The following is a 15,754-nucleotide window of genomic DNA, read 5'->3' as shown; positions in this document are numbered from 1 at the left end:
TAGCAGCGGTAAACATCAGCTCTTTTGCCAAGCACTTAATAAATTGCCTTTGATCAAGGCTTAGTCAACCACAACATTGTCTTTACCTTTAAGACTTCAGTTCACCATTAAGTTGAGTAACTTATTCTTTGGCACAACTATACATTTCTATCAAGGTAACATTATATAGATATATTTAGGATGTCCCTTACCTTGTTTCTTCAGTAAAAGTATGCTCTTAACCGTCTACCTTTCTGGGGAGAAAGGGAGAGAGGGTAGAGGGAAAGAGAGAGAGAGAGAAGGAGAGACGTTGCAAGCCGAGGAGGGGAGATAGGAGAATGAAAAAGAACTCCATTGGGCTGAATTCCAAAAAGTTATCCCCTCTGTTTTTTCTGTTGATGGAAGCAGAATCCTTAAACAATCGGTCCCAATGTAACGGATGTACTATCGCGTGGGGCACGGGATCACGTGACCCCCTCAGTCCTTTCAGTGTGGGCAGCTGGGATGGGGTCAGGGGGTTAAGGTAGGGGCTTTGGTTGGAGGGCTACATATCCTTTATGTTTGTATTTGGTATGTTCTAGAATTGTGGGTGTACATGGGTATGAAGTACTGCTGGAATCAATGTAACATGCTGAAGCCAACATTTTTCTTTCAATGGATCTGGGGCTGTGGTGGCATGGATAGACATTTAGGCACACATATAGGGAGAGATGGCCCCTCTGTCTCACTGGTTGTCCTCTCTCTAATATACAGAATACATATGTAATCTGTAGATCACCTGCATCCTCATAATACTGTCTTTAAAATACACCGTTAGTTGAGCAATGTGATCGTAGTTTTCCATGACACAGTATTTATATAGTGTATACACACACTTCAATACACTCACTTAAACCACACACAGGAACACACACACACACACACACACACACACACACACACACACACACACACACACACACACACACACACACACACACACACACACACACACACACACACACACTCTGCCATTCTTAAGACAGCTACAAACGGTTCTGTGAGGCCTGAGCAATGAATAGGTCATCTTCGAATGACAGAAATGTCATACCGTTCATCAAAAGCCACCACCACCGTGGCATTTAACAGAATCAATTGATCAAAACATAGCAATTAGAACTGCCATTTCATTTCACACAATCTTACAATCAGTGTTAGCATATATTCACGGGACAGATGGCCAGAGGATGCAGACACCACAGATGCAGATAAGGACGTGTTTCTGTCTGCTTCATTATGCAAGGCGGTGGGTGGGTAGTGATAACCTTATAGAGATAAAAGTGATGGTTGACAATTTCATGACCTGTGAAACTGAGGCTGTGTATATATTTCATTAGTCTTTCTTGGGTTTTTGTGCAAACCCGTTAACAAGAATTCTGTCTGTGTACTTTTCCCTCCATGTAGTTCATTGCATATTTAATAATGAAAATACCTACCAAAAGGAGAACATTGATGTGGTTCATTTCTGTGCATGTAAAAAAAAAGTAAAATAAGTAGCATATCTGGACGTTATTTACAGTAGATATATCTGTCAACACAGATGTGTAATCCTGCAATATGATTCTGGCCCGCGATCGCAAGAATATACTCTAATGTGGCCCTCCATGGAAAACAATTTCCCAAGCCTGTACTCGTCAGAACTAGGAACTTTGAAATTTCCGAATTGATTATTCTTTGAACCCGGCTTTTGTATAACTACAACCAGTTAGCAAGTCAGAAATGTCAGTTTCCTAGTGCCGACTAGCACGTGAACGCGGCACTAGAGCGCTATTTATAACTGGTCAAAAATGTCCAAATCAAGTAGCACGTCAGCTAACGTATTTTAGCCCATAGGTTTTGTAATGTTCGAGTCACTCAAATAGCACTACACATTAGACATTGCAACATTTATAGAAAATGAGCTTTACAAATGTGTAGAATTGTAGGAAATAAGCTTTAAACCTGCTAATTGTTATCTCAGGGTGTGAACAGTGTGTAATGAACAGTGCTTGTGCACAAAGAAATAGACGTGACGCGGTAGATCATTGATATGAGTAAACTTTCCTGGATAGGAAGTAATTACCCATATTGATCCGGAAGTGAACGCCAAATCTGAACGATTCCATCGGAGGAGTAAAGATGGCGGACAACGGCGGCGCAGATCCTGTTAATAACAACAATGATACAACTGTTGGTTTGGAGGGAACTATTATCAAGGTCACAGTCAAAACCCCAAAAGACAAGGAGGAAATCGCCATCTCGGAAGATGCCTCTGTCACTCAGGTTCGTTGATTTTGTGAACCAGTAATAGCTGGCTTGCGAGCGGCAACTTGCTGCTATGCTACATCATCATGCCCCTGCCCACTTGCCTTGCTTGATTAGCTTGTGTGTGTAAGCATGTTGCGAGCTAGCTAGCGAACTAACATTTCAGAATCGGCAAGTTTAGCGATATTTAAAGCTAGCTATTGACTTGACACGCTATTCGCACGCGTTGTTCTATAGCTAGCTTGTTAATACGGCTCACAACTATTCCTCGCTCCGTATTGAAAACAGTTGAACAGTGTATGTTCCCTAATTAGCGAATTTAGCTAACCGGCTTGCTAGTAAGGAATTCCCTGATTACACAGTCAGTAAAATGTGTCGCGTGACTTCTGTATGTTAGTCATGGCAACAAAAACATCTAATCAGCTTCTAGGTAAATTGCTAACTAGCTAACGTTGGACTAATTTTGTTGACTACGTGCTAACCAGTATGCTAGCTAGCTAGTTTCTTAATCTTAGCTGTTTCTCCAGGACATTTGCGCTTCCTAAGTAGGTCGTCTAGAAACAGTATTCTTCTTCAGAATGTAACCGCACCTCATTGTTCTGAATGTCAGTTACTGGACTGTAGATTGTTGTTCATGTGAATCTCCTCTCCCAATGAATGATACACTGGTCTCATGTTTCACTTTAAGTTGTTTTGTTATGAATCTGTCAGCAAATGCCACTTCTTCCTGTCCCTCCAGTCCTGGTTGGTACATTGAAAAGCTAAATAGCCTACATCTTATCCTGTTTAATGTGCTTCTCATATGTGTAGTATTTTTGTAGTTAGTTGTAGACTGGGGCCAGGTGTTGAATCACAGTGTAGTCTTGTATTCAGAGGAATGTGTATGCTTGCTGTTTCACAGTTGGATTCAGTTATTTTAATATTAATCTTCTCCCATTGTGAAAAGCACAACACCAAGAATGAGGTGGTATTTGTAATCAGGTAGTAGGATTCCTATAATAGGTTAAGCAATGAGGATTTACTCAGAAACAAGGCTTTAGAATTAAAATCTGCTTAGTAGAGCTAATTGTTTCTTTACTCGATTTCTCCCTTTTCTTCTGCCTCTCTCTTGCTGTCCATCCATATCTTTCTGTCTCTCTCATTTTAAGGGACTTTTGACATGGGGAAACATATGTTTACATTACCAAAGCAAGTGAAATAGATAATAAATAAAAGTGAAATAAACAAACAATGACCTCTCTCTCTCCAGTTTAAAGAGGAGATCTCACGGAGGTTCAAAGCCAAGCAGGATCAGTTGGTTCTGATCTTTGCAGGGAAGATACTGAAAGACGGGGACTCTCTCAACCAGCATGGCATCAAGGATGGCCTGACAGTCCATCTGGTCATAAAGACAGCACACAAGTAAGATGGTGCAACTTCTCAAAGCAGCATGAACATTGTGTGTTTCAGTAGGATATGTCAGTGGCAGGAATAGGAATTGCTTGATAACATTTTGAAGAAGTGAATAAGCTATACAGTATCCGTCAAAATTTTGGACACCTACTCATTCAAGGGTTTTTATTTATTTTTAATATTTTCTACATTGTATAATACTAGTTAAGACATCAAAGATATGAAATAACACACATGGAATCATGTAGTAACCAAATAAGTGTTAAACAAATCAAAATATATTTTATATTGGAGTTTCTTCAATTAGCCACCCTTTGCCTTGATGACCGCTTTGTACGCTCTTGGCATTCACTCAACCAGCTTCACCTGGAATGCTTTTCCAACCGTCTTGAAGGAATTCCCACATATGCTGAGCACTTGTTGGCTGCTTTTCCTTCACTCTGCAGTCCAGCTCATCCCAAAACATTGCAAATGGGTTTGAGGTCGTGTGATTGTGGAGTCCAGGTAATCTGATGCAGCACTCCATCACTCTCCTTCTTGGTCAAATAGCCCATACACAGCCTGGATGTGTGTCATTGTTCTGTTGAAAACAAATGATAGTCCCGCTAAGCGCAAATCGGATGGAATGGTGTAACACTGCAGAATGCTGTGGTAGCCATGCTTGTTAAGTGTGCCTTGAATTCTAAATTCTAAATAAATCCAACAGTGTCACCAGCAAAGCACCCCCACACAATCATACCTCCTCCACTATGCTTCACGGTGGGAACCACGCCGACTCTGCGTCTCACAAAGACACGGCGGTTGGAACCAAAGATCTCAAATTTGGACTCATCAGACCAAAGGACAGATTTCCGCCAGTCTAACGTCTATTGCTCGTGTTTCTTGGCCCATGCAAGTCTCTTCTTCTTATTGGTGTCCTTTAGTAGTGGTTTCATTGCAGCAATTTGACCATGAAGTCCTCATTCACACAGTCTCCTCTGAACAGGTAACTCTGGGTCTTCCTTTCCTGTGCTGGTCCTCATGGAAGTCAGATTCATCATAGTGCTTGATGGTTTTTGCGACTGCACTTGAAACTTCCACAGTTCTGTATTGACTGACCTTCATGTCTTAAAAGTAAATATGGACTGTCGCACAGCTGTTATTTGAAATGCATTCCAGGTGACCACCTCATGAAGCTGGTTGAGAGAATACCAAGAGTGTGCAACGCTGTCAAGGCAAAGGGTGGCTGCTTTTTTGGTTACTACATGATTCCATATATGTTAGTTCATAGTGTTGATGGCTTCACTATTATTGTACAATGTAGAAAATAGTTTTTAAAACTTCAGAAAAACCCTTGGAGTCATGTCCAAACTGTATGTAGTGGAGTTTAGATTGACTCAGGCCATATGCTTACTTACTCCACAGCATGAAGTGTCTGCACTTGCGCAATTGGTTAGTACGTATTGAAGCGGGCGGTCATATGGGTTTCCAAACAAGAGTATCACTTGTTGGAGCCGTGGTACAAACAGGGATAGCGAGGGAAGCTATATGGTTATAAGCACAGTGAAGCCATTTACATATACAATATATGGGCTGAATCCATGTGTGTGTGATCTGATGCGTTTGCACAACAACTGGCCTGCATGTATTTCAATGGAAGATTTGTAGGCAGATACCAAGTTGATGTGAATATTTAAACATAACTGATCAATGCATTGTCCCTCCAGGGCAGGAGATGGCGCTAGTTCCTCTTCCTCTGTCACCACCCAGGTGGGCAGCAGTAGTGGCAACTCCTCTGGCCCCAGTTCTGCAGCCCACCCTTCTACTGTAGGGTCCACTGGAGGCCCTGCCTCGGCACCCCCACAGACCCCCAACATACTGAGTGAGTTTATTAGGCTAAATACACACACTTATCTATCCACCCCCTCACACACACCCAACAGTTTATGCAGAAAGACAACCATCATCATTATCATCACCGCTTCCTGATCATACCCCTCTCCCTCCCTCCTAGCCGGGTTCGGTGGCTTGTCCAGCCTGAGCAACATGGGCATGGGCTCCGCTAACTTCATGGAGCTGCAGCAGCAGATGCAGAGCCAGCTGATGTCCAACCCGGAGATGCTGTCCCAGATCATGGAGAACCCCCTGGTGCAGAACATGATGTCCAACCCAGACCTGATGAGGCAGATGATCGTGGCCAACCCCCAGATGCAGCAGCTGATGGAGCGCAACCCCGAGATCTCCCACATGCTCAACAACCCAGAGCTTATGAGACAGGTAAGGGGGTTTGGCCAGAGTTTACTGTGTCATAGACAGCTTGGGGTTGGCTGGGGTGTACACAGAAGTTGGCCTTGGGTAGTAAGGTGTAGGGGCATGTGGCAGGTGCTGTTTTTGCTATCATTATTTTTGAACTGTGGGAAGTCGACTGCTTTGAGTGGCTGATCTTTGTTTAGCTGCATTCTAAGTTGTATAAAGAAATAGTCTTAGGGGTGGTTTCTTGAACACAGATAAAACACCTTGGCCTTCTTCAGTCCCTATACCCCAGAACCTAGTCTAGCTATCAATATTGTCCTCTTTCATAACATCACAAATCCTTAAAACCCCTTCCTGTTCCCTTCTCCTCAGACCATGGAGCTGGCCAGGAACCCTGCCATGATGCAGGAAATGATGCGTAACCAGGACCGGGCGCTTAGCAACCTGGAGAGCATCCCCGGAGGCTACAATGCCCTGCGCAGGATGTACACAGACATCCAGGAGCCCATGTTTAGCGCCGCACGAGACCAGGTACCCATTATGGCACGAACTGAAGTTATTCCTCTTGGTCTCGCAAGTTCCAATCACTTCTTTAGTTAGGATTCCCCTTATACTCTCCATCTAACTTCCACTTAAGGGAAATGTTCATCAATTGACATCATTGCTGACGAAGTACAAATTCGGCTTAAGTGGAAGTAAGGATTCACTCATGGAGCTATTTTAGTCTCATAAACTAACTCTCAGCTACCCCATGGAGAGTGCTGAACAGAAACCGGTATTAAACAGGTTGTTAATGACTTATCTCTCTCCTCTCTCCCAGTTTGGAAACAACCCTTTCTCAGCCCTGGGGGGCAACTCTGACGGGGGGGTGCAGCCATCGAGGACAGAGAACCGGGAGCCCCTGCCCAACCCCTGGGGTTCAACTAACCCCTCTGAGGGTGGAGCGGGCACGGGCACCACAGGCTCCTCTGCCACTGGCAGCACCACCCCCAATGTGTCCAACCCTCTAGGCGTCAACTCTGCCAGTCTGGGTAACGGTACGAGAATACATAGACTTCCTGCTTAAGAGAATACCATTCAGGAGAGCTTCTGCAATATTACGTGGATGTGAATTCCTAAATACATACATATAAATTAGTGATACCCATACATATATCAAGCGGGGGATTGTAAAAGTATGCCTACGCACACACCTACACCCACGCACCATCAACCTCCCTCCCTCTGTGTGTGTGTGTGTGTGTGTGTGTGTGTGTGTGTGTGTGTGTGTGTGTGTGTGTCCCAGGCATGTTCAGCAGTCCGGGCATGCAGAGTCTGATGCAGCAGATCTCGGAGAACCCCCAGCTGATGCAGAACATGCTGTCTGCTCCCTACATGCGCAGTATCATGCAGTCTCTGGCCCAGAACCCAGACATGGCCTCCCAGGTCTGTAGCAGCAGAGTAGTGGGCCCTGGGGATTAGCATGGATCTGGAAGTCATTGATGTGTCTCAAATGGCACTCTATTTGCTTTATGGTGCTCTACAGGGCGCTTGTCAAAAGTAGTGCATTATAAAGTGAATAGGGTGCCATTTGGGACGAGGGCCAATCTGAACGCAGGGGGATATATAGGAATCAGTGGGAATGGGTTGTTTGTAATGAGAACAATAAAGCAGATCTGGGCCTTTATTCACAAAGCGTGGGAGTGATGATCTAGGATCAGTTTAGCCTTTTAGACCAGGGATGAGCAACGGGCTCCCCCCCCGAACTCTGTCGGGGTCTCAACTTATTGTTGAGCATTAGAATGGTAGAATACACAAGGTGCAATATTGAAATTTGGTTGTGCATCAGCAGTTGTTCTCTTGTTATCTCAGTCACCGACAGTCACTCAAATACCAATGTCAGCTAAATCATTTTAGATTTGTAAATTAGTCTAGCCAGCTATCTACACTTGTAATCATAGTCAAATTACCGGCCGGGGGGGCCCCCATTGAATTTGTTAGTCAGTCTCATGCTGATATCATATTCAAAACTACAAACATTTCTCTCCACCCTATTGCTAAATTAGCAGAATTGCAGTAAATTAGCTGTAAAACTCTATTTTTCTTTGCCCCATGGCAAAATTAGTGGAATTACAGAGAATGTGTCATAAAATTGCTAAATCTTCTCTCCGCCCCCCGTGGCAAAATGTGTAGAATTGCAGGATATGAAATCTAAAACTTTTTTTTTTTCTCCTGTTAGGGGGGGGGCAACGAAATGTAACTTGGGCACTCAAAAGGCTAGGGCTGTATGTGTGGGTATGAATTCGGGCCACTGAGGCCCTTCATGTTGAGTTCAGATTTTGTGGCCCCCATTCACATCAAAGTTTCCAATCCCTGTTCTAGACCATAATGAATAAGATAACGGGGGATGATCCTAAATCAGCAGCCCTGCTCAGAGTAGTAGTCCTTGGGAAGCTGTACGGAACAGATCCAGCTGGCAGTGCTTTGCCGCTAGTTGTCTAGAACAGATCCAGCTGGCAGTGCTTTACCGCTAGGTGTCTAGAACAGATCCAGCTGGCAGTGCTTTACCGCTAGGTGTCGAGAACAGATCCAGCTGGCAGTGCTTTACCGCTAGGTGTCTAGAACAGATCCAGCTGGCAGTGCTTTACCGCTAGGTGTCTAGAACAGATCCAGCTGGCAGTGCTTTACCGCTAGGTGTCGAGAACAGATCCAGCTGGCAGTGCTTTACCGCTAGGTGTCTAGAACAGATCCAGCTGGCAGTGCTTTACCGCCAGGTGTCGAGAACAGATCCAGCTGGCAGTACTTTACCGCTAGGTGTCTAGAACAGATCCAGCTGGCAGTGCTTTACCGCTAGGTGTCTAGAACAGATCCAGCTGGCAGTGCTTTACCGCTAGGTGTCTAGAACAGATCCAGCTGGCAGTGCTTTACCGCTAGGTGTCTAGAACAGATCCAGCTGGCAGTGCTTTACCGCTAGGTGTCTAGAACAGATCCAGCTGGCAGTGCTTTACCGCTAGGTGTCTAGAACAGATCCAGCTGGCAGTGCTTTACCGCTAGGTGTCTAGAACAGATCCAGCTGGCAGTGCTTTAACGCTAGGTGTCTAGAACAGATCCAGCTGGCAGTGCTTTACCGCTAGGTGTCTAGAACCGATCCAGCTGGCAGTGCTTTACCGCTAGGTGTCTAGAACCGATCCAGCTGGCAGTGCTTTACCGCTAGGTGTCTAGAACCGATCCAGCTGGCAGTGCTTTACCGCTAGGTGTCTAGAACCGATCCAGCTGGCAGTGCTTTACCGCTAGGTGTCTAGAACGATCCAGCTGGCAGTGCTTTACCGCTAGGTGTCTAGAACCGATCCAGCTGGCAGTGCTTAACCGCTAGTTATCTCCATTTTGATAGACAGACAGACAGATGTGAGGAAGAGGGTGAACACTGGGAAAGCAGCTGGTGAACGACAGGACCCTGACCTTCTGTTTCTCTCTCTCCTATTTTTCTCTATCTTGCCCCCCCCACTGCTCTCTCTGTCTTTCTCACATTCTCTGTCTCCCCCAGGTGTTGATGAATAACCCTCTGTTGGCTGGAAACCCCCAGCTGCAGGAACAGTTCAGGAGCCAGCTGCCCGTCTTCCTGCAGCAGGTACACACACACACAGCCGTATTTGCCTCAAACTGAGAGAGGGTTGAACCTGTCCCAAGGACCTGATTGGATTGCTTGAGACTGGATGGACCCTAAACAGAAGATCTGGGGATTGTTTTAGAATGTTAGTTTGATTGACTGTTGTTGTTTAGATGCAGAACCCAGAGGCTCTTTCTGTGATGACCAACCCCCGGGCCATGCAGGCTCTCCTCCAGATACAACAGGGCCTACAGACACTGCAGACAGAGGCACCGGGACTCATGCCAAGGTACACACTGACACACACACCAGTGTTCTCCGCAAGTACATAGAGTAGCCAGCCAGTCGCCCCCCAGTCCAGCCAGTCACCCCCAGCTCCTTTTTGTCCAAAGAGGTCTATTTGGTGTCTTGACTGCTTCTGAAATACACAGCTAAATGATTCAATACTTAAATACTGCCCAGATTGGAAACATAAGTTGTGGTACTGTGTAGAAAGACATGACCTTAAAATTTAAATGACTGAAAATGAACAAATTCAGTGTATTGGTAGTTGTTTTGGATATTGTCAAAGAGAGAACATCAAGCCTTTTAACTCTTGAGATTAAAGTCTTATTTACAGTTTTACTGCAAGATATGAATTACCACAATGATTGTTCTTCAAATGATGTATTAAAGCAGAACTGAAGTAAGTAGCCCACGTTTTCTGGGGAAATGATTTCACGGTTTATTTTTTTCCCCATGTTTTCACTCTCAAAATCAAACTTTTTTTTAAATAGAGAAACAAGCCAAATTGGATGTTGTAAGTGCACAACAATGCTTAAACCACATCAGGAGACTACATTTGAGGTCTGGGGAAAAATCTTAAGAAATTTAGATTTTTGGCTGTAATTACCCTATAATTCCAGTTTGCACCTAGCGTGAGGATGTTTAGCTATGTCTTTGTAGCACACTTGATCGTAGAGTTTGCGTAACAAATACCCATTACATTGATGAAAGTAATCATGATCGCATTCTGCCAGGTATGCACAGGCTACATTGTAGTTAAGATGTACTTGAAAAGGTTTTGGGGAAAGCCTTTCCATCTACCAGAAGACTGTGTTTATTAGCATCATCGCTAACGGCTACGCAGTGGTGAACCATGCGCCGCACATACACAAACGGGGAGTTCTCGTTGCCTCTCCAGGAAAGTTGCAGGAAATATGAAACACTGATCCATTGTGTTCGTGTCTTGTGGTAAACTTTGCCAAATTAATACATTTTCAATACATTTGTTTGATTCCCTACTGAAGGTCAACACCAAACAAAAAAATATTTTGTTGAATTCCGTTTTAATACCAGGATTCCCTTAGGGCCCAAAACCTAGGAAATCCTTTGGTTTACTTGTTCCGATGTGACACCATGGACATATAACCATCTGCCGCATTTATGAATGGCAAAGAGATATAGGAGATCGACTTTATTCAGTCAGTTCGACACCTTTCATAAACGAGTCAACACTTGCTGTTCAGTTGTCAATCAACTATGCACCACGACTCCACTTGGCTGGCTACATGAAATGAATGAATGTGTCAGAAAACAATAGTTAGGCTAAGTCAGGGCTTTCGACTCCTCATTACCACGTACATTACATGCGACGTGCAAGTTCACAAGCACGATGCACTCTCTCTCCCTCCATGTATATAAATTAGACAGCAACCAGAGATCTGCATATAATGACGAGATGCTCATGTCTCTGGCCCTAACAATTAGTCGTTCCGTTGACAGACGACAAGCTTGGGTCCAAAATAACCCCATAGAAAAGCATTGGGCTTATTTTGGATTAATTCTGGTGGGAGTGAAACCTCGCTTTGCCTCTTCCTCTATGCTGCGTTACCCTGTCATCACTTTCTTTGTGACTGAACTGACAGGCACCTATCCTTTCAACAAATCGCTAGAAGATGCACATTGTTCATTCCAGTGGGAGATGGCTCGACGAACTAGCAAATTGAAACTTTTAAATTAAAATATGAAGTGGAAAATGTAGCCAGTTGAAAATGAGTCCAACTGGTTGTTTGGCCGACAGCCAGCGCTTATGGAAAACAATGACACACACACACACTCCAGCCACACAACCTGGAGAAAGTGTTAAAATGGTAAAAAAAGAGTAGTAGATACTCTGTTACGCAATCTCCCCCTAACCCCTTGGTCTTTCCCAGTTTGGCACCAGGTGGACTGCCAGGAGGTCTCCCTGGAGGTCTACCAGGGGGACTAGTGGGTGGATTACCAGGTGGAATACCCACAACTCCCCTGTCCACGGGAGGGGGTGTGGCTCCAGAGAACCCTGCCTCTTCGCCAAGTGCTGGGGAAAACCCAGCCCAGCAACTGATGATGCAGCAGATGCTCCAAATGTTTGCAGGAGGGAATTCCTCGGTACGTACCACACACACCTACCTGTCTTCCCTCGTTCTGTTTTACTGTGATCGTACTGGTTGACTGCTGTTTTGGACCCTCTCTCTACCGCACCTGCTGTCTCTAACTCTGAATGATCGGCTATGACAAGCCAACTGACATTGACATTTACTCCTGAGGTGCTGACCTGTTGCACCCTCTACAACCACTGTGATTATTATTATCTGACCCTGCTGGTCATCTATGAACATTTGAACATCTTGGCCATGTTCTGTTATAATCTCCACCCGGGACAGCCAGAAGAGGACTGGCCACCCCTCAGAGCCTGGTTCCTCTCTAGGTTTCCTCCTAGGTTCCGGCTGTAATAGGGAGTTTTTACTAGCCACTGTGCTTCTACATCTGCATTGCTTGCTGTTTGGGGGTTTAGGCTGGGTTTCTGTACAGCACTTGGTGACATCGGCTTATGTAAAAATTGCTTTATAAATACATTTGATTGAGAGATTTTTGACTGGTCCCCCTACAGAGCCAGACCCCAGAGGTGCAGTTCCAGCAGCAGCTGGAGCAGCTGGGCGCTATGGGCTTCATCAACCGAGAGGCCAACCTGCAAGCCCTGATCGCTACCGGAGGAGATGTCAACGCTGCCATTGAGAGACTGCTGGGCTCACAGCCCTCATAAAGACACACTCACTCAGTCACATCGATACAGACACATGCATACATACTATCCACCTCTGCAGCAAGAGGAATGCACACGCATATACATTGTCTACAGAGAACCAAGAGAGAAGAAATAAACCATCCAAAAAAGACAGACGAAACCCGGTCAGGACATGTACCATTCTAAATATCCACCGCAGTCTCCTGTCAGATCATTCCCTAACCATGGCTCCCCTATCCCCTGGTTTTAGCCTCATCCATAAAGCTCTGCTCAGCAGGACCAGACTGACCAGACCAGACCATTTCCTCAACAGAGGGGTGCCTGGTGAAGGGAGGGGGGTGAGCGAGAACGGCACAGATTTGCCTCCCTCAAAACCCTCTCCAAAACAGAATTTCTTTACTCTACCAGAATTACTAATCCCTCTTCCTCTTTAATAAAGCTGTGTTTATTCCAGGGGTAGACCGTCCTGGAGGGCTGCAGGCACTTCATGTTTTTGATTTAACTGACATGGATGACCAGGTGTGTTGAGGTTAGGAAATCACTGAACTGATCAATTAGCTCAGTTGGTCAGGTGTGGTGCCGAGTTGGGATAAAATCCTGCAGTACCTGCGGCACTCCAGGAACAGGGTTGCCTACCCCTGGTTTATTCAATGGGGTGGAGGGTTCGTAGTGCGGCAGATAGAAATGCATTGGCATAGAGCCGTTTATGAAACTTCATAAAGCATTCCAGGGATTTGTTTCCTGTCTATATGTTGCATTTCTAGCTGCAATGTGTTTAACCTTCCACCCTTTTGACTAAGCCCCTGATTGCAGGGTAAGGTACAGTGCCTTGCGAAAGTATTCGGCTCCCTTGAACTTTGCGACCTTTTGCCACATTTCAGGCTTCAAACATAAAGATATAAAACTGTATTTTTTTGTGAAGAATCAACAACAAGTGGGACACAATCATGAAGTGGAACGACATTTATTGGATATTTCAAACTTTTTTAACAAATCAAAAACTGAAAAATTGGGCGTGCAAAATTATTCAGGCCCCTTAAATTAATACTTTGTAGAGCCACCTTTTGCTGCGATTACAGCTGTAAGTCGCTTGGGGTATGTCTCTATCAGTTTTGCACATCGAGAGACTGAAATTGTTTCCCATTCCTCCTTGCAAAACAGCTCGAGCTCAGTGAGGTTGGATGGAGAGCATTTGTGAACAGCAGTTTTCAGTTCTTTCCACAGATTCTCGATTGGATTCAGGTCTGGACTTTGACTTGGCCATTCTAACACCTGGATATGTTTATTTTTGAACCATTCCATTGTAGATTTTGCTTTATGTTTTGGATCATTGTCTTGTTGGAAGACAAATCTCCATCCCAGTCTCAGGTCTTTTGCAGACTCCATCAGGTTTTCTTCCAGAATGGTCCTGTATTTGGCCCCATCCATCTTCCCATCCATTTTAACCATCTTCCCTGTCCCTGCTGAAGAAAATCAGGCCCAAACCATGATGCTGCCACCACCATGTTTGACAGTGGGGATGGTGTGTTCAGGGTGATGAGCTGTGTTGCTTTTACCCCAAACATAATGTTTTGCATTGTTGCCAAAAAGTTCAATTTTGGTTTCATCTGACCAGAGCACCTTCTTCCACATGTTTGGTGTGTCTCCCAGGTGGCTTGTGGCAAACTTTAAACAACACTTTTTATGGATATATTTAAGAAATGGCTTTCATCTTGCCACTCTTCCATAAAGGCCAGAATTGTGCAATATACAACTGATTGTTGTCCTATGGACAGAGTCTCCCACCTTAGCTGTAGATCTCTGCAGTTCATCCAGAGTGATCATGGGCCTCTTGGCTGCATCTCTGATCAGTCTTCTCCTTGTATGAGCTGAAAGTTTAGAGGGACGGCCAGGTCTTGGTAGATTTGCAGTGGTCTGATACTCCTTCTATTTCAATATTATCGCTTGCACAGTGCTCCTTGGGATGTTTAAAGTGTGGGAAATCTTTTTGTATCCAAATCCGGCTTTAAACTTCTTCACAACAGTATCTCGGACCTGCCTGGTGTGTTCCTTGTTCTTCATGATGCTCTCTGCGCTTTTAACGGACCTCTGAGACTATCACAGTGCAGGTGCATTTATTCGGAGACTTGATTACACACAGGTGGATTGTATTTATCATCATTAGTCATTTAGGTCAACATTGGATCATTCAGAGATCCTCACTGAACTTCTGGAGAGAGTTTGCTGCACTGAAAGTAAGAGGGCTGAATAATTTTGCACACCCAATTTTTCAGTTTTTGATTTGTTAAAGTTCGAAATATCCAATAAATGTCGTTCCACTTCATGATTGTGTCCCACTTGTTGTTGATTCTTCACAAAAAAATACAGTTTTATATCTTTATGTTTGAAGCCTGAAATGTGGCAAAAGGTCGCAAAGTTCAAGGGGGCCGAATACTTTCGCAAGGCACTGTATATGAAGACCGGAGGAAGAGAATCACAAAACAGAACTTCGTCAATCTCACACGGATATCAGTTAAGCCTGCCTGAAACCCTTTCTATTTATTGCTAAAAGAACCCCCACACTTCCCTAAAATAAAACAAATAGTCATTCCAGATAGGATATCTCTATCTCCACTCAGCTGTGAGTTCTTCCCTGAAGGTAGGATTGCTGTGCTTTTTTTGTCTTCAACAAAACATTTAACACCAACCACGCTTATCAAATGGATCGATTTGATCAAACCCTGGCTAAGTCAAATCAAATGAGTCTGCCATTGGTGGTCTACATTGACTTCACACACTGGTGTGTCACAAGATTGAGAACTGTCATAATGGTTATTAAAAAGACAGAATGGAGTTCTGGGGAAGAAGACACAAAGACAAGACAGACAGATTTCCTTTTCATTTTATTCTGATTCATTATGTATTTTAATTTGATGTGTAAGTAGTACATATAGAATCTGTTTTGTCTCATTAAAAAAAAATCTTCCTGGAAAATGTATGAATAAAATATAATGAAAAAAATGCTTTCCATTTTTGGTATGGTGTGGCAGTGAAGTTCTAGCTTTTTGCTTTTCTGAGAATCTCAGCGTTATGGTAACCTTGGCAATAGCTTCTATAGCTGTGCTTTGTCTGTTGGCCTCAGCTTAAATCTATCACCCAATTAAACATGTTGGAACTAACCTTTAACAGTACTGTACTACAAAATAAAACAAAGTTGGTCAATAAGAACCCTCTAAGTGTGTCCATCCTGACTTGTA

At 44.2% G+C, this 15,754-nt stretch overlaps 1 protein-coding gene and 1 long non-coding RNA gene across 6 annotated transcripts; both read left to right on the top strand.

Annotated features, from left to right (window-relative positions):
• The first annotated feature begins 2,099 nt into the window (after window positions 1–2,099).
• Window positions 2,100–15,725, top strand: LOC118372212 (ubiquilin-4-like). Its single transcript, XM_035758006.2, has 11 exons — window positions 2,100–2,280; window positions 3,512–3,663; window positions 5,361–5,515; window positions 5,648–5,910; window positions 6,259–6,417; window positions 6,707–6,923; window positions 7,172–7,311; window positions 9,410–9,493; window positions 9,646–9,761; window positions 11,668–11,881; window positions 12,384–15,725. Exons 1-11 carry the CDS (start codon window positions 2,137–2,139, stop codon window positions 12,534–12,536), a joined length of 1,797 nt encoding a protein of 598 aa, XP_035613899.1. The 5' UTR covers window positions 2,100–2,136; the 3' UTR covers window positions 12,537–15,725.
• LOC127909942 (uncharacterized) lies at window positions 7,326–9,403 on the top strand. 5 transcript variants are annotated; one of them, XR_008073083.1, is made up of 4 exons: window positions 7,326–8,439; window positions 8,480–8,599; window positions 8,680–9,159; window positions 9,199–9,403. It is a non-coding gene; the product is annotated as an uncharacterized LOC127909942 (long non-coding RNA). The 5 variants fall into 5 exon arrangements; XR_008073081.1 differs by having other exon boundaries at window positions 7,326–8,559; XR_008073080.1 differs by having other exon boundaries at window positions 7,326–8,599; window positions 8,720–9,159.
• Window positions 15,726–15,754: the final 29 nt, after the last annotated feature.

This window comes from Oncorhynchus keta, chromosome 20 (assembly GCF_023373465.1).
Source record: "Oncorhynchus keta strain PuntledgeMale-10-30-2019 chromosome 20, Oket_V2, whole genome shotgun sequence".
NCBI lineage: Eukaryota > Metazoa > Chordata > Actinopteri > Salmoniformes > Salmonidae > Oncorhynchus > Oncorhynchus keta.
The sequence above is the reverse complement of the archived record's forward strand: the minus strand, read 5'-3'. Positions and strand labels throughout refer to the sequence as shown.

Coding starts and splice junctions, on each gene's coding strand:
- LOC118372212 (XM_035758006.2), top strand. CDS start 2,137: ATGGCGGACAACGGCGGCGCAGATCCTGTTAATAACAACAATGATACA. Junction 7,312..9,409: donor ACCCAGACATGGCCTCCCAG/GTCTGTAGCAGC, acceptor TGTCTCCCCCAG/GTGTTGATGAATAACCCTCT. Junction 11,882..12,383: donor TTGCAGGAGGGAATTCCTCG/GTACGTACCACA, acceptor GTCCCCCTACAG/AGCCAGACCCCAGAGGTGCA.